The 15037-nt window shown below is 41.3% G+C and overlaps 1 protein-coding gene across 4 annotated transcripts in view; it reads right to left on the bottom strand.

Annotated features, from left to right (window-relative positions):
* Positions 1-11912, bottom strand: part of LOC129831386 (sodium bicarbonate cotransporter 3-like) — a 65098-nt gene extending 53186 nt beyond the window's left edge. Inside the window, exon 1 of one of the 4 annotated variants that reach the window (XM_055894745.1) lies at positions 11760-11912. In XM_055894745.1, the coding sequence (XP_055750720.1) occupies positions 11760-11801 (42 nt within the window). In that variant the 5' untranslated portion in view covers positions 11802-11912. The remainder of the gene's footprint in view (positions 1-11759) is intronic. The other 3 variants (XM_055894743.1, XM_055894746.1, XM_055894747.1) reach the window with 3 other exon arrangements.
* Positions 11913-15037: the final 3125 nt, after the last annotated feature.

Below are 15037 nucleotides of genomic sequence, written 5' to 3'. Positions count from 1 at the left end.
CTATGTGTACTGTCAGCAAGACAGTGACTCATTTTGACCAAGATGAGTCCTAATTAAGTATAGGCTCTGGTCAAAAGTAGTGCAGTATATAGAGAATAGGGTGCCATGTGGGACTCAGCCTGCAACAGGAAGTCTATTCTTCTTTGTCATGGACTCACCACCAGCTCTGGAGACCATTTATCCACCACTGCACGGAGAGAGACTGATCACATGGCCGACAGCAAAGACTCACTCAAGTCTTTTAATCTGAGAGGATTATTAACCAGATTGGATTAGTATAGTAGAGGGCTGGAGAGCTGAGAAATGAAGCCAACAGGTGGGATTGACCAATAGCCATGATCAATTAGATTACCCCAGATCATCCGTGAGAAGGCTGGGCACCCTGGCTGGAGGTGTGCCGTGCTCCCCCTGGGGCATCATTTTACTCCTGGGTTTTTTCTGGATCAAAATGGGGCTAAAGTGGTGACCATGGGCATGGCCAATGGTGAGGTTGCTGACCAACATTCTTTAAACCCGCCTGTTGGCAGCAGTAACAAAATGTAGCTGTTTTAAAGCACATTTCCTGCAATTTTACATATTTTGCCATGTGACTGAGAACATTTTGCCACTTTGAAGCACATTTCCTGCAATTCTACCACGGCTTAAAATTAGGCGGGTCGATTTTGTATTGGCGGGGTAAAATGTATATTTCACCAGCCAAGATGGCGGGTGGTCAGGGCTCCACAGTGCGAGCATTTGTGAATGAAAATAGTCAAGTATGATCACATGTATAGCCAAATAAATGCTGCTGTATCTGATCTCAAATTATTTCTTCCATTTTGTTTCAAAGCTGGTAAATTTCAACGCACAAAGTCAAAGAACTACGAATCCTACTCTAGCCAATCCCGCCTCGCGCTGCAACACTGCCTGGCTGGGGGATGTGCGCAGGTGAAGAGCTGAGTGAAAGATTCATTTTGAGAAGCGCTCTGCACAGTAAGACAAGTTGGTCTAATTTACTTGAAAGGAAGTCTACTGACGTGAGACTTTGTCCTTGTGTTTCTTCTTCTTGTTTTGTTCACAAGCTAGGTTGTTTTTCAATGTTTGAGTTTCAACTGTTAGACAAGAGAAGACAATTGGGCAACTACTCAAACTCTCAATCGCACAGTCGCAAACATGACTAATGTCGCGTTACCAAGGTAACCTTTCACCCTTAAAAGGGAAGGTGAAATTGTTTGTCTCATCTGTGATATTTTGGTTAAAAGACTCAGGTCACAAAAAAATGAAATTAAACAATATACCACATTATTTCTAACTAGTAATACATGTATTGTTTTAGAAACATTACAAAGCATGTTCATCCATTTGCGGTATTTTGTTTGTGTAATTTTAGCTGTAAAAAACATATTTTGGCTGGTAAAAAATCTGAGTGGCTGGTAGATTTTTAGATCTACCTGCCACAGTGGCTGGTGGACCAAAAAGTAAATGTTAGGCCATGAATTCTACACATTTTGCTAAGGTTTATGCTATCTGAGTGACTCAAACATTATAACAAAATCAATGGTGGCACCATGCCTTAAAAATACTCCTGAATGCAACATTATTGGAATTTTTGATTCTCCCAGACTGTCTATCTTATATTTGTGTGATTTTTTTTGTTCTCAAAGATGATCTTCTAATATATATATATATACATAGGTCGTTTTCTACATACTCTATATCTGGTTTTAGCCTAGTCGTTTACGTTTACACGGAAAACGTTTTTCATTCCCACATTTTTTTTCCTACATGTACTGTTTGGACATAGGTGGCCCGAAAAAAAACAGCCCGCCCAATGCAGAAAAAACTCTGTCCTTCAAGTTGATTTCACTGACCAATTCAATTAGGCCTACACCCTATTTGGGTGAGACAGAGAGGAAGAGGCCTCATTTCTGAAGGTTTCACTATGCCACAACAATGGCACATTCAAGGTAGGGCTAGGCTGTGTACCGTATTTTACTGGTATTGATGCACAGACCGGTTTACTTTACCTTCTATAACAGTATTTTAATGTTTTGTTTGTTAAATGTGATATGCCATGTATAACGCCCATTTTTATAGTTTACTCTGCTACTTGAGTCATCTGTCATCTCTCTCATGCTGCTTTCCACACAGACCTAGCTCCTTGCGTTCAGTCTGCATGGTCAATGCAGCACTTCAAATCAAATCAAATTGTATTTGTCATATGCGCCGAATACAACAGGTGTAAGTAAGCACTTCAAACATTCAAATACCGTTATAGAAGGTAAAGTGATGACAACATATGTTTTCCCTTTGCTTCGTAATATAAATACATTAGACTAGCGTTCTATAATTACACTATTAGTTTGTGTTTCTTACATCTGCAAACAGCTAGTTTGTCTTTTCTTAGTGATTTGGGCCTAAATTGTGCTAATTGCTAGTTAGCTAATCGCTAGCTAGCTGGCTGGATAGCTAGCTAATAAATGTACTGAGTCTGAGAACACGTAACTAGCTATATACAGCCTGATAATCCCAAGGATGGTGCGACCTAAATCAGCATGTTGTTTGTGCAACAATATCTTCTAAATCAAAGAGGAATACGCAAAGCATGAATATGTTACCTACATGAAGTAGCTAAGAGGAAACATTCAATGTAGCCAAAGGTTATAGGGTCCCCTAGGAAACACTGACCATCACTTTGAATCCTACCCTGTCACAAGAACTCCTCCCTGGCATTTTCATGTCAAACAACACAGAATGGAGGAAGACCCATTGAAATCACTTAGAATGTATGTGTTGGCACCCTAGATTCACGCACTACTCATAAAGCAAATGTCAAACTTTTATTATTCAAAACATAAAATACTGTCATTTAAAAATAAAAATACAGTGATATGATATTTTGGCCATTTCACCCAACTTTAATTCAAGTCAATTGCTTGACTCACCAGTCAAGAAGCACGCTATATCCAGCTATTACAGTGATCTTGCGTGACTTAAAATAATCTAAACTAGAAAGGTAGCTTACTTCTCTAATATCAGCCAAATGTGTGTTTTCAACTGGATGTTTTTGATAGATGGAAGAGTAGCCTACTCTTGTTTGTTTATCTACGCTCTTAATCTAACTAAGCAGCAATCACCTTGTCACTTAGGTGGCAAAGATTATGGTACCCATCCAAAACTGGTGCCAGGAGCACAGATTTGGCCCCATCTTTTAGTGATGCGGGGAAAAAAATAGGTAGTTACATAATCGGGTTATTCTTTTTGACAATATATCACTTTGACAATATCGCAATATTATTTTTGCGCTAGTTTGCTGAACCTGCACGAAAACTCCTGTATTTCTCTTTCGTTTTTTTCTCCATCTTCTTTTTAAATATGGAGCCAATTTGTTTTCATATCTTTTGTTTCCAAGGCTGATCAAAACTAATTTTCTCATGGCTCATGCCTAGGCAACAGAAGACTTTGCTACAACACTTTCCTTTCAGCGAGGAGCAACAAAGTTTCATCACAATGTAAAGAGCCTATGTTACCGCAGAAATGGACTCAACCGAACAAATGCCCGGCTGTCCCGTCTTTAGTCAGATGTCCCCCACAAAAACAAAAATTAAACGGTTAAAGTCATTTTATTTTCATCCATAATTGGCAGTTCCACGATTATACTAATTGTACCAGCCCTAACTGAAATACACCCCTCCAGTTCTGGAGGATATGACAAATGCCTGAACTAGGTCTATGTTAGTACAACTATGTTACTTTATCATAGCCCGAAAAACATCATTTGCACAGACATGACATTTTGAACTTACGAAACATGAGGTCCAACAATCAAATCATAAAAACACTGCCTTTTGTAGGGCCCTATAAAATCAGTAAAAATGTTTTGCCTGATTCCGTAATTTCCCCTAAAATTCATTTCTTTCAGTTATTCCAGGTTTCCGTTTCCCCCTGTTTTTTATGTAGAAAAACAACTAAATTCGATTTTCTAAGTCCACAACAATGTTTAAACTACATCAGGAGTCCACTTTTGAGGTCTGGGAAAAATTTGTGAAATGTAGATTTTGGGGTGTAGTAACCCTTTAATTCCAGTGAGCACCAGCAAGAGGCTGTTGTGAAGCTGTGTTTTTGCATTGCACACGTGATGGTAGAGTTTGCAAACCAAATACCCACTGGATAGATGCAAATAATCATTGTATCATTATGCCTGGTAAGCATAGGCTACGTTGTAGTGAACATTTAATTGAATGCCTTTCCATCTACCAGAAGACTTTTCATTAGCATCATCGCTAACGGTTACACAAAGTGGTAAACGCACATACACAGACGTGGAATTCTCATTGTCTCTTTAGAAAGTTGCAGGAAATACGAATCAATGATGCATTTTGTCCATGTCTTATGATTAACTTGGGCAAGTTAATTCATTTTCAATACATTTAGTTGATTCCCTAAGTTAAATGCATTTTTGAATATTGTACAATTCCGTTTCAATGTCGGATTCTGTGATCCCGTCCATGTTACCCGTATCGCACATTTATAGGGCCATACTTTTGTATACTGAAGGTGTCGGACTGGAAATGGGTTGACTGCTTTGGGGGGTTGGAGTGGGGATGGGGGACTTTCTGCACTCCAGCTCACGGCTAAACCACCGTCCTCAGGCTCCTCTCAGCACCTGACCTTGGGAAAGATCCAGAGCAGGAAATGTTTCAGTCTAATTGAGTCTCGTAGACAGACAGGCTATTGTCCAGACTCCAGTATGAATGTTCAGACATGAAGAAGCTAGTATACAGACTCCTCAGACTAAGCTACCTCATGTAAATTCATATGACTGCAGAATCAAGTCTCCACAAACCGGCAAAGCTTACTAACTACTGGGCTTCATGGGCTCTCGAGGTTTCCTTTCATTTGATAACCTGTCCTGCTTATCCTGACACACGCAGATATAGGTGAAGCCCAATGAAATCAGATTGAACAATACACCTCAGTGGTAGGGAGTAGAGACCAGAATCACCAGCCATCATTTTGGTCTGTTTCTCCTTTAGGCTTATACCCCATTGTACCTACTTCACGACTTCACTCCTACAAATCATGCTTAGACGAAGCAATAAGTTCAGTGCAGTAAAAACTCAATCAAATTCTCATGACTGGAATTTAATTAGGGAGGGGGGAGAATTCTGTTGGCAAATAATGACATTTCATTTTAAAGTAAGTAACCAAGCATAAACAAACAAAAGCGTACAAAAAAGGTATTATTTTCACATTCTTGGCCGTGAGCCTGGCAAGAAAAACAGCACTTAAAAGCTTACAGTCTTAGCCCACTACAGACTGTGCTTTACTTCAACCCTACCCCAGACTATACCAAGCATTATAAATACAGTACTGTATAAACAGAAGCCCCATTGTGTCTTGTGTAGGTGCATGCGGTACAAAATGTAGGGTGAAGATGGAGGCTTTGTTGGATACCGGAGTCCAGCAATTAAGGAAGACGTCAGCTTCTTTGATAACGCCTCTACAGAGCTTTAAATGGAATAGAGCAGAGAGCCTGAACCTGCTGAACTAAGAACCTATTTCAGATCTTAGTGGGGGAAGACAGCAGGACACAAAGCCTTTTGGCACGATTCTCCTGGCACCTGAGATACAATTCCATGACAACAGAGGTAGAGCCAAGGTTAAACGCAGGTGGTGGTAAAAGCTCAGAACCTTATGTGTGGTCAAGGGAAACGTGTGTGAAAGGAAAATAAATGACCTACGGTGCCTTCGGAAAGTATTCGTACCTCTTGACTTCTTCCACATTTTGTTACAGCCTTATTCTAAAATTGATTAAATCGTTTTTTCCCCTCATCTACACACAATACCCCATAATGGCAAAGCAAAAACTGGTTTCTAGAAATTGTTGCTAATTTACTGAAAATAAAAAACTGAAATATCACATTTACATACAGTACTAGTCAAAAGTTTGGACACACCGACTCATTAAAGGTTTTTCTTTATTTTTACTATCTTCTACATTGTAGAATAATAGTGAAGACATAAAAACTATGAAATAACACATTTGGAAACATGTCGTAACCAAAAAAGTGTTAAACAAATCAACATATATTTTAGATTCTTCAAAGTAGCCACCCTTTGCCTTGATGACAGATTTGCACACTCTTGGCATTCTCTCAACCAGCTTCAAGAGGAATGTTTTTCCAATAGTCTTGAAGGAGTTCCCATATATGCTGAGCACTTGTTGGCTGCTTTTCCTTCACTCTGCAGTCCAACTCATCCCAAACCATCTCAATTGGGTTGAGGTCGGGTGACTGTGGAGGCCAGGTTATCTGATGCAGCACTCCATCACTCCCTGGTTAAATAGCCCTTACACAGACTGGAGGTGTGTTTTGGGTCAATGTCCTGTTGAAAAACAAATGACAGTCCCACTGAGCACACACCAGATGGGATGGCAAATCACTGCAGAATGCTGTGGTAGCCACGCTGGTTAAGTGTGACTTGAATTCTAAATAAATCACAGACACTGTGACCAGCAAAGCACCCCCACACCATCACACACCCTCCTCCATGCTTCACGGTGGGAACCACACATGCGGAGATCCTCCGTTCACCTACTCTGCATCTCACAAAGACACGGCGGTTGGAACCAAAAATCGCAAATTTGGACTCATCAGACCAAAGGACAGATTTCCATCGGTCTAATGTTCATTGCTCGTGTTTCTTGGCCCAAGCAAGTCTCTTCTTCTTATTGGTGTCCTTTAGTAGTGGTTTCTTTGCAGAAATTCGACAATGAAGGCCTGATTCACGCAGTCTCCTCTGAACAGTTGATATTGAGATGTGTCTGTTACTTGAACTCTGTGAAGCATTTATTTGGGCTGCAATCCGAGGTGCAGTTAACTCTAACGTATCCTCTGCAGCAGTCCTCATGAGAGCCAGTTTCATCATAGTGCTTGATGGTTTTTGTGACTGCACTTATAGAAACTTTCAAAGTTCTTGAAATTTTCCGGATTGACAGACCTTCATGTCTTAAAGTAATGATGTACTGTCGTTTCACTTTGCTTATTTGAGCAGTTCTTGCTATAATATGGACTTGGTCTTTTACCAAATAGGGCTATCTTCTGTATACCACCCCTACCTTGTCACAACACAACTGATTGGCTCAAACGCATTAAGAAGGAAACAAATTCCACAAATTAACTTTTAACAAGGCACACCTGTTATTGAAATGCATTCCAGGTGACTAACTTATGAAGCTGGTTGAGAGAGTGTGCAAGAGTGCAAAGCTGTCAAAGCTACTTTGAAGAATCTCAAATATAAAATATATTTGTGTAATTTTCATAGTTTTGATGTCTTCACTATTATTCTACTATGTAGAAAATAGTAAAAGATGAAGAAAAAACCTTCAATGAGTAGGTGTGTCTAAACTTTATACTGGTACTGTAAATATTCATACCCATCACTCAGTACTTTGTTGAAGCACCTTTGGCAGCGATTACAGCCTCGAGTCTTCTTGATTATGACGCTTCAAGCTTGGCACACCTGTATTTGAGGATTTTCTCCCATTCTTCTCTGCAGATCCTCTCAAGTTCTGTCAGGTTGGATGGGGAGCGTCGCTGCACAGCTATTTTCAGGTCTTTCCAGAGATGTTCGATCCGGTTCAAGTCCGGTTTCTGGCTGGGCCACTCAAGGATATTCAGAGATTGTCCCGTATACACTCATGCTTTGTCTTGGCTGTGTTCTTAGGGTCGTTGTCCCGTTGGAAGGTGAACCTTCGCCCTAGTCTGAGGTCCTAAGCACTCTGGAACAGGTTTTCATCAAGGATCTCTCTGTACTTTGCTCTCTTCATCTTTCCATCGATCCTAACTAGTCTCCCAGTCCCTGCTGTTGAAAAACATCCCCACAGCATGATGCTGTCACCACCATGCTTCACCGTAGGGATGGTACCAGGTTTCCTCCAGACGTGACGCTTGGCATTCAGGCCAAAGAGTTCAATCTTGGTTTCCTCAGACCAGAGAATCTTGTTTCTCATGGTCTGAGTCCTTCAGGTGCCTTTTGGCAAACTCCAAGCGGGCTGTCATGTGCCTTTTACTGAGGAGTGGCTTCCGTCTGGCCACTCTACCATAAAGGCCTGATTGGTGGAGTGCTGCAGAGATGGTTGTCCTTCAGGAAGGTTCTCCCATCTCCACAGAGGAACTCTGGAGCTCTGTCAGAGTGACCATCGGGTTCTTGGTCACCTCCCTGACCAATGCCCTTCTTCCCCGATTGCTCAGTTTGGCCAGGCGGTCAGCTCTAGGAAGAGTTCTGGTGATTCCAAACTACTTCAATTTAAAAACGATTGAGGCCACTGTGTTCTTGGGGACCTTCAATGCTGCAAAAATATTTTGGTACCTTTCCCCAGATCTGTGCCTTGACACAATCCTGTCTCGGAGCTCCACAGACAATTCCTTCGACCTCATTGCTTGGTTTTTGCTCTGACATGCACTGTCAACTGCGGGACCTTATATAGACAGGTGTGTGCCTTTCCAAGTCATTTCAATTGAATATACCACAGGTGGACTCCAATCAAGTTATAGAAACATTTCAAGGATGATCAATGGAAACAGAATGCACCTGAGCTCAATTTCGAGTCTCATAGCAAAGGGTCTGAATACGTATGCAAATAAGGTATTTCTATTTTTAATTTTGTATACATTTGAAAATATTTCTAAAAACCTGTTTTTTGCTTTTTCATTATGGGGTATTGTGTGTAGATTAATGAACAAATAATTGAATCATTTTAGAATAAGGCTGTAGCATAACAAAATGTGGATAAAGTCAAGGGACCTGAATACTTTCCAAATGCACTGTATATCGGGAAGGCAAGGGGATGCGGTCACCATGCATGCAGTAATTGAGGGGAAATGGATATGGGAAGAGTTCGCTGGTCAGTCATAGGACCTATAGGTCTAAATGCCCAAAATTATATTTGAGAAAATTATTCCCATATCATCTCAAACTATGGGGGATATTCTTAAATTGAGGATGAAGGAGTTGTGAAAGCTATGGCCTGATTGAATTTCATCTCTTGAAAAGTGGTTCTAAAGCTTTCCCACCAAGTGCATAAAAATCCTGTAGGAGCATGTCCACTAATTGACTTAGAGGGGATTGGTGTACACACACAAGCTATCATTTGTTGGGGAAAGTAAGCCCACCAAGTAATGTACTCTGAGCCTGTGTATGAATGAAAGCTATTTTGGTTTCACTCAGTGTCGGGTGATTGATGTCTAAAATCTAAGTAGTTTCATTTGGACTTGCCGAGCACAGGCAAGGTCTGTGGCCATGACAGCGCTGTCCATTTGGATGGGCATTGGCTTCAATCAGGCCACAGCTTTCACCTCATTTGTTTATCTATTTCTGTTGGTTTCATTTTTTCTATAATTTCCCTATTTTTCTCTCTGCATTGTTGGGAAAGGCCCGTAAGCATTTCACTGTTAGTTTACACCGGTTGTTTACAAATGATGTGACAAATAAAATGTTAGTTGATATCATAATCTAATACATTGAGGTTTACAATGATTGTTTGTCAGGAGTTTCAGGGGCTCTCCACAAATGCCATAAACAGATTCAGGAGGAATCATGCGCAGTAGGAGAGGTCAGGAGGGTTACACTTAAGTGATAAGGCATTATCACTTTTATACAAAGGGTTACCAACAAATTCAAATACCGATTGATATATTTTCATTAAAAACGTTATTTGGATTAATTTATTCATACTATTTCATCCTTCCACAAGATATAGTCCCGACACAAATCTAGGGTTGCTACCAAAGCCGGCTGGTCTTTCGTTCTATTGGTTCGGTTGCCAGAGACTCGACCCAGTCATTCAGTCTTTTTGTTCTGTACAAGCAAGGGATAAATGTTGTTTGTCCTAAATATTTCATTGCCATACTGGCTGGCAACGTTCTTATCCCTTGCTTGCTAGCCAACTACGGCAAACTTACAGTCACGTGCAGCCAGAATAACAACAGTAGCCACATTTGCATTTCTTTAAGCTGTTTTCTAGTGACATTTATTTGGATACATCCATAACAATAAGCTAATGAGGTGCAATTTCGCCTGGCACAGAAAATGTGCTTTCTCGTCAGGACACTGTTGTTCAGGGGAGCTAGCCAACAACACAGCCAACACAATCACTTCAAACTGAAGCTGGAAAGACTGCAAACTGGCTTCACTTCGTTTCGTTGTACCTTTTTTCAATTTACATTTCTTTGTATATATCCATACAAATTATGCCAGCTGATTCGTGATTTCAACTGGCTTATACAAGTTTATACAAATCTCTGCTGTTAAAAACTAAATGTTAGTCTAAAAGAAATGTGAGATAATGTCTACATGCTTTGTATAGTGGAGATCAAGTTTATAACTTACGAAACGTCATAGATTTAGCTGGTGGTAACTTGTGGAATAGACACCGGCTGGAATGCACTTTTAACCAATCAGCATTCAGGATTAGACCGACCCATTGTATGATTGAGGGTTAAATATGGGAGACCAGCTAGGCCTATATGATGACATTCCTGGTAACACTGTATTTAAACAGTCCCAAAGGTGAACAGAGCAAATCTAATGCTCTGCTGACATAAGAACAATCACGTATCCTTCAAGTCAAGATGGAGGGGGGAGCAGCTCTGACAAAGAGTGAAGCTGGGCTTCATTAAACATGTCCTTTTCAAGCAGTCATTTGTCTGAGGTCTCCTGTGTCACAGTCAAGCCACTGATTGACTGGAGGCAGCCTTGAGTGGAAAGATGCACGCAGGGCAGCAAAGGGTCAGGTTACTCCAACCTCTCACCTCCCCAACACACACACTTCCTAAGACATCATTATGATAACACTGCAATTGGATGAGGAGGAATGGCAAGTATACTTACCTTCTAGTAAGTGACAGCTAAGGAAGGACTGATGAACGTAAGAAAGGATGGGAAACCACATATAAAGATGCACTCGATTCTTAGCCTGAGTACCAGTTGATTTGTGCTATGATGCCAAGTCCTTGTCACTCATAGCCATCCCATACATGTTATGCTTGACAAGGAGAACAATGCAGCAGGCAAGAGCACGAACCAATCTGGGACCAGGCTACCAACTCTAATCTCACTTTAGAGAGCACTGCCACTGTGGACAGAAGATATAAGTAGGGTATATAGGTTTTGGGCCATGTTGCTCTTTTGCCTCTTCAACACTTATCTTTCTCTCACCAAAATGAAAGACCCACCCAACAAAACAGGAAGTACAGTAAGCCATTATTATCACGCATGCCTCACAGCACATTACCTGCTAACTAGTCCACCTGGGCTGTCATATCAGTATAATTTTAACAGTCAAAACTAAATTGATCAAAGCATATTTAACTTGCAACTCAGTCAGAGAAAAGTAAACTTTACTAGCTAGCTAGCTATTTACTTCAACATTTTCTTAGGACAGTCAATGAGAAGTTCATGATTCGCTCATCCTCCTCACAAGCGTCATAGCGACAGAAACAGAAAGCCACGAGTGTCTTGTTGACATTAGCTAGCAACTTGGCTAGCATCCCCCAAAGCCGAAGCTAAATCTGACACAGTATTAGAAAACTAAATAAAATAACTGTTGCTTTGCATAAGTGCGGTTGTCAAAACATTTTTAAATCGTATTTTCTCACCATGTGTTTTAATGGAAAAGCTATTCAATCCAGTACAGAGACCGGACCACTGTGGCAAAATAATCTTTCTCCATCTCTCTCTATATATATATATATCACATTACGTTATCGATGACTTACTGTCCTCAAAAGGGGTCTTTCCTGTTCACTGTTTTCTTCCATTTCACCTGTCGCCTCAGCAAATGTGATAGACCGGTGACACTTCAATATACTAAAAGAAAATGTGACGGTCTGGTAAGGTTTCGCCACTCTAGCCACTCAGCGTACGTTATAAAGACGCCCTTCGACACGATTGACAGCCTTTCGCACCACTAGCCGATAAATGATTGGTGTCCATAGCCAATTCAATCTAAGGAATCCCAGATGGACGTTGCGTATCTCTGTCCTCTCCTCGTGCGAGTTTTGTGACAAAGCAAGCGACTAGCAACATGGTCTTGAACAGGTCCTGAGCAGACAACAGGGATGCAAATTCTATTCAAAATAGATACGTCAAAGGGGACGTAGTAAATCAACATACATTCGAGACATTTGTCGAATACTGAAATGTGTAGACTATATTTAGTAAACCACAGAGCAGAGAACTGTGCTTTGAAAAGCAAAAACACAAAAGAGAGCATGCTGCACTCTTCATCGTCCATGACAGTCAGTGACAATCACTAGCTAATTGTCAGTTTTCTGTAGGCTTGCCTTGAAAGTCGGCTACTCTAAAACAGGGTTTATCAACCTATTTCAAAGCTCACTGAGGCCCCTATGCCAGGGGTTCTAGGCCACTGCAATTAAGAATCACTCTTAGGGTGCGTTCGTAAATTCACTCTGGATACTATCTACTCTGATTTCAGAGCACTCTCATCTGAGTGTAACTGATGAATTTACAAACGCACAATCTGACAAGGCTCTGAATGAACGAACACCCTGATCGCACTCTGACCCTCCAGATTGAATTTACGAACACACCCCTAATCTCTAGACTAGAGGATAGGTCAAGTTTCCATAGCAGCCCACAGAGATCATCATTATTTCCAATTAGAACCAGAGTTATAAGTCATGTAAGTTAACTAATTACACAATTTGGAACAAAATCATTGTGACTGATATTAAATTATGCATTACTCTTCAGGAGACTAAATGTACTATGAAGCACTATGATTTTAAAATATAGGCCATGAAAAAATACGATGAAATAAGGTAAGGCCTCTGAGCCTGATCAGTGTGAGGGACAGAATGCATTTTCTCATTCTAACCAGCAAGTGGCAGTCCCGTATTACTCAATTTTGCCCTAGCCTGGAATATAACGTATAGATTGTTATATTTACTCAACATAAATCATTAACTATATAAGGAATATAAGGGCAAATTAAGTTATTGATTAAAACTACCTAGACATTGCAATATTTTCTTAATTGTAAAAGGTTAGTATCCTGTGACATGGTTGGGTTCATTTCCATTTTAATAAACTACATTAAATTCTAAAAATGCATTTGTTTATTGAATGGAACATGTATTGAAATTGATTTTAAATAAGGATTTTTCTATTCTTGAATTGGAATTACAGTTCCAAAATGCACTAAAACGCAATCATACCCAACCCTGTTAGGTTTGGCCTGATCAACAAGCTATTCCATTCAATTTGAAGCCCTCGGATCTCTCTATCTTTTAAACCCCAACACCATCTCTCAGACCAAAGATACACCCATCGTCATTCTGAACAGTACAACAAGAATCAAACAAAGGTTCAACAAGCCAAACCCTGCCTTCAGCAGTGTTCGTGGGAGACTATAAATAAGGCTCCCCCAAAAAGGCATAATCACACGGCAGAGCTGAAATAGAACTGTGAGGTGGGAGATCAAACTATCACCTCTTAATTGTGCCCTGATTCTTAACAGGCTGAGAGCCCATTAACGCACAGTGAAAAGCCGTCTTCCTTACTTAAAACATGCACCATGCTGAATGCAGCTGGGAGAGATCAATCTGAAATATCATACACACATGAAAGCTGCGTACGCCTCCCCACCTGCACTGGACGATACTAACACTAACAGATGCAAATTGCTACATTTACAATGCATGAAGAAAACAGAGTTTTCACTCTTAAAGCACCAAAATGGAGAGAAAAGGGTAGTGATTTCACAGTTTAAAAATGGGAAGTGTCTAGCCCTCGAGGTTGACGTCTTGTAGTGATATCAATATCAAGGAACCCTCTTGTAAAAGCAGTAAGGGGGGACTTTCTGCAGTTGTGTTTTGGTAGCTCAGCTGTAATGTCCTAATATTGTGCAATTTGGTCAGCCTCAACTGAACTCTAGAAATGCATGCAGGTTAATGAAGTTTATCCATTCAATAGGCTTTTCACATAGGCTTTTACTGATATCCTCAACCACACAAACAGCTGAAATCCTGTCCATACGATGCAATAGATTGGAGTGTTTAACGTGACACTGGCCACCACACTGATGAGTATTGAACAGGTCAAGTTGTGTGACAGGAGGCTGCAGAAATCAAGAGTCTCAAGTCTCTTTTCCTACAGATTTACAGGATGTCGTTTTTTTCTCGTGGTGATGCTCTCCCAGGCACTAGGAGAGAAGGGGTTAGGGAATGTGAAATTCCCAACTCTGTCGGAAGCGCTCCTCCAAATTGCCAATGAATCGATTTTGACCACAGACCTGTTCCACTCGGCCGCCTCCTGACTCCACTTGGCCCTAACCCCCCCCCTCCCGACCAAACCATGTCTGCAGTCTTGTGGGAGCTTTAGTGCCCCTGAACCCTGGTTGGCTCCACTGAGACCCACAGCATGGGGAGGTAGAGAGGGAGGGGGGGGTATGGAGAGACCCATCCAGTCTAGTTCACCCAAATGGACACAGCGGCGGGTAGGGGATGTGGTCTGGAGATAGAGGGGGGCAAGGAATGGGGGGGGGGTTCTACGACCCACCAGCAGAGGTGCGTCCCAGCACCCCCTGGGAAGAGCGCTGGGGATTTGAAATCAATGCACTGTTAAGTGCAGCCTAGCAGCGGGACACTGTCTCTTGTTCTGGCATTAGTCATGCGCCACAGAGTGGGGCCCTATCAAGGTTCGAGGAGGATGGAGTAGGCTACCATGCAGGTCCTGCAAGTGGCAGCGCCTCTCTGTTTCTTGAGTGTCTCTGCTAACACTCAACGCCCTACTCAGGAAACTTAGGGTCTTGCTAAGTTGAGACTCAACTCACACATAGGCCTAACACATAAGGGTCCTGTGAGCGTTTCACCCCATGCCGCAAACACGGTCCACGCCTTCCCTGACGGTTGAGGATAAGATTCAATGAGCAAATATGTTTTTTATAGTTGTAACGCTCGTCTTCGGGTGAAAGAGAGGAGGACCAAGGCGCAGCGTGGTAAGTGTTCATGATGATGAATTTTAATGCTAATCC

Source organism: Salvelinus fontinalis, chromosome 32 (genome assembly GCF_029448725.1).
Source record: "Salvelinus fontinalis isolate EN_2023a chromosome 32, ASM2944872v1, whole genome shotgun sequence".
NCBI classification, from domain to species: domain Eukaryota; kingdom Metazoa; phylum Chordata; class Actinopteri; order Salmoniformes; family Salmonidae; genus Salvelinus; species Salvelinus fontinalis.
This window is presented reverse-complemented; position numbering and strand designations above follow the sequence as displayed.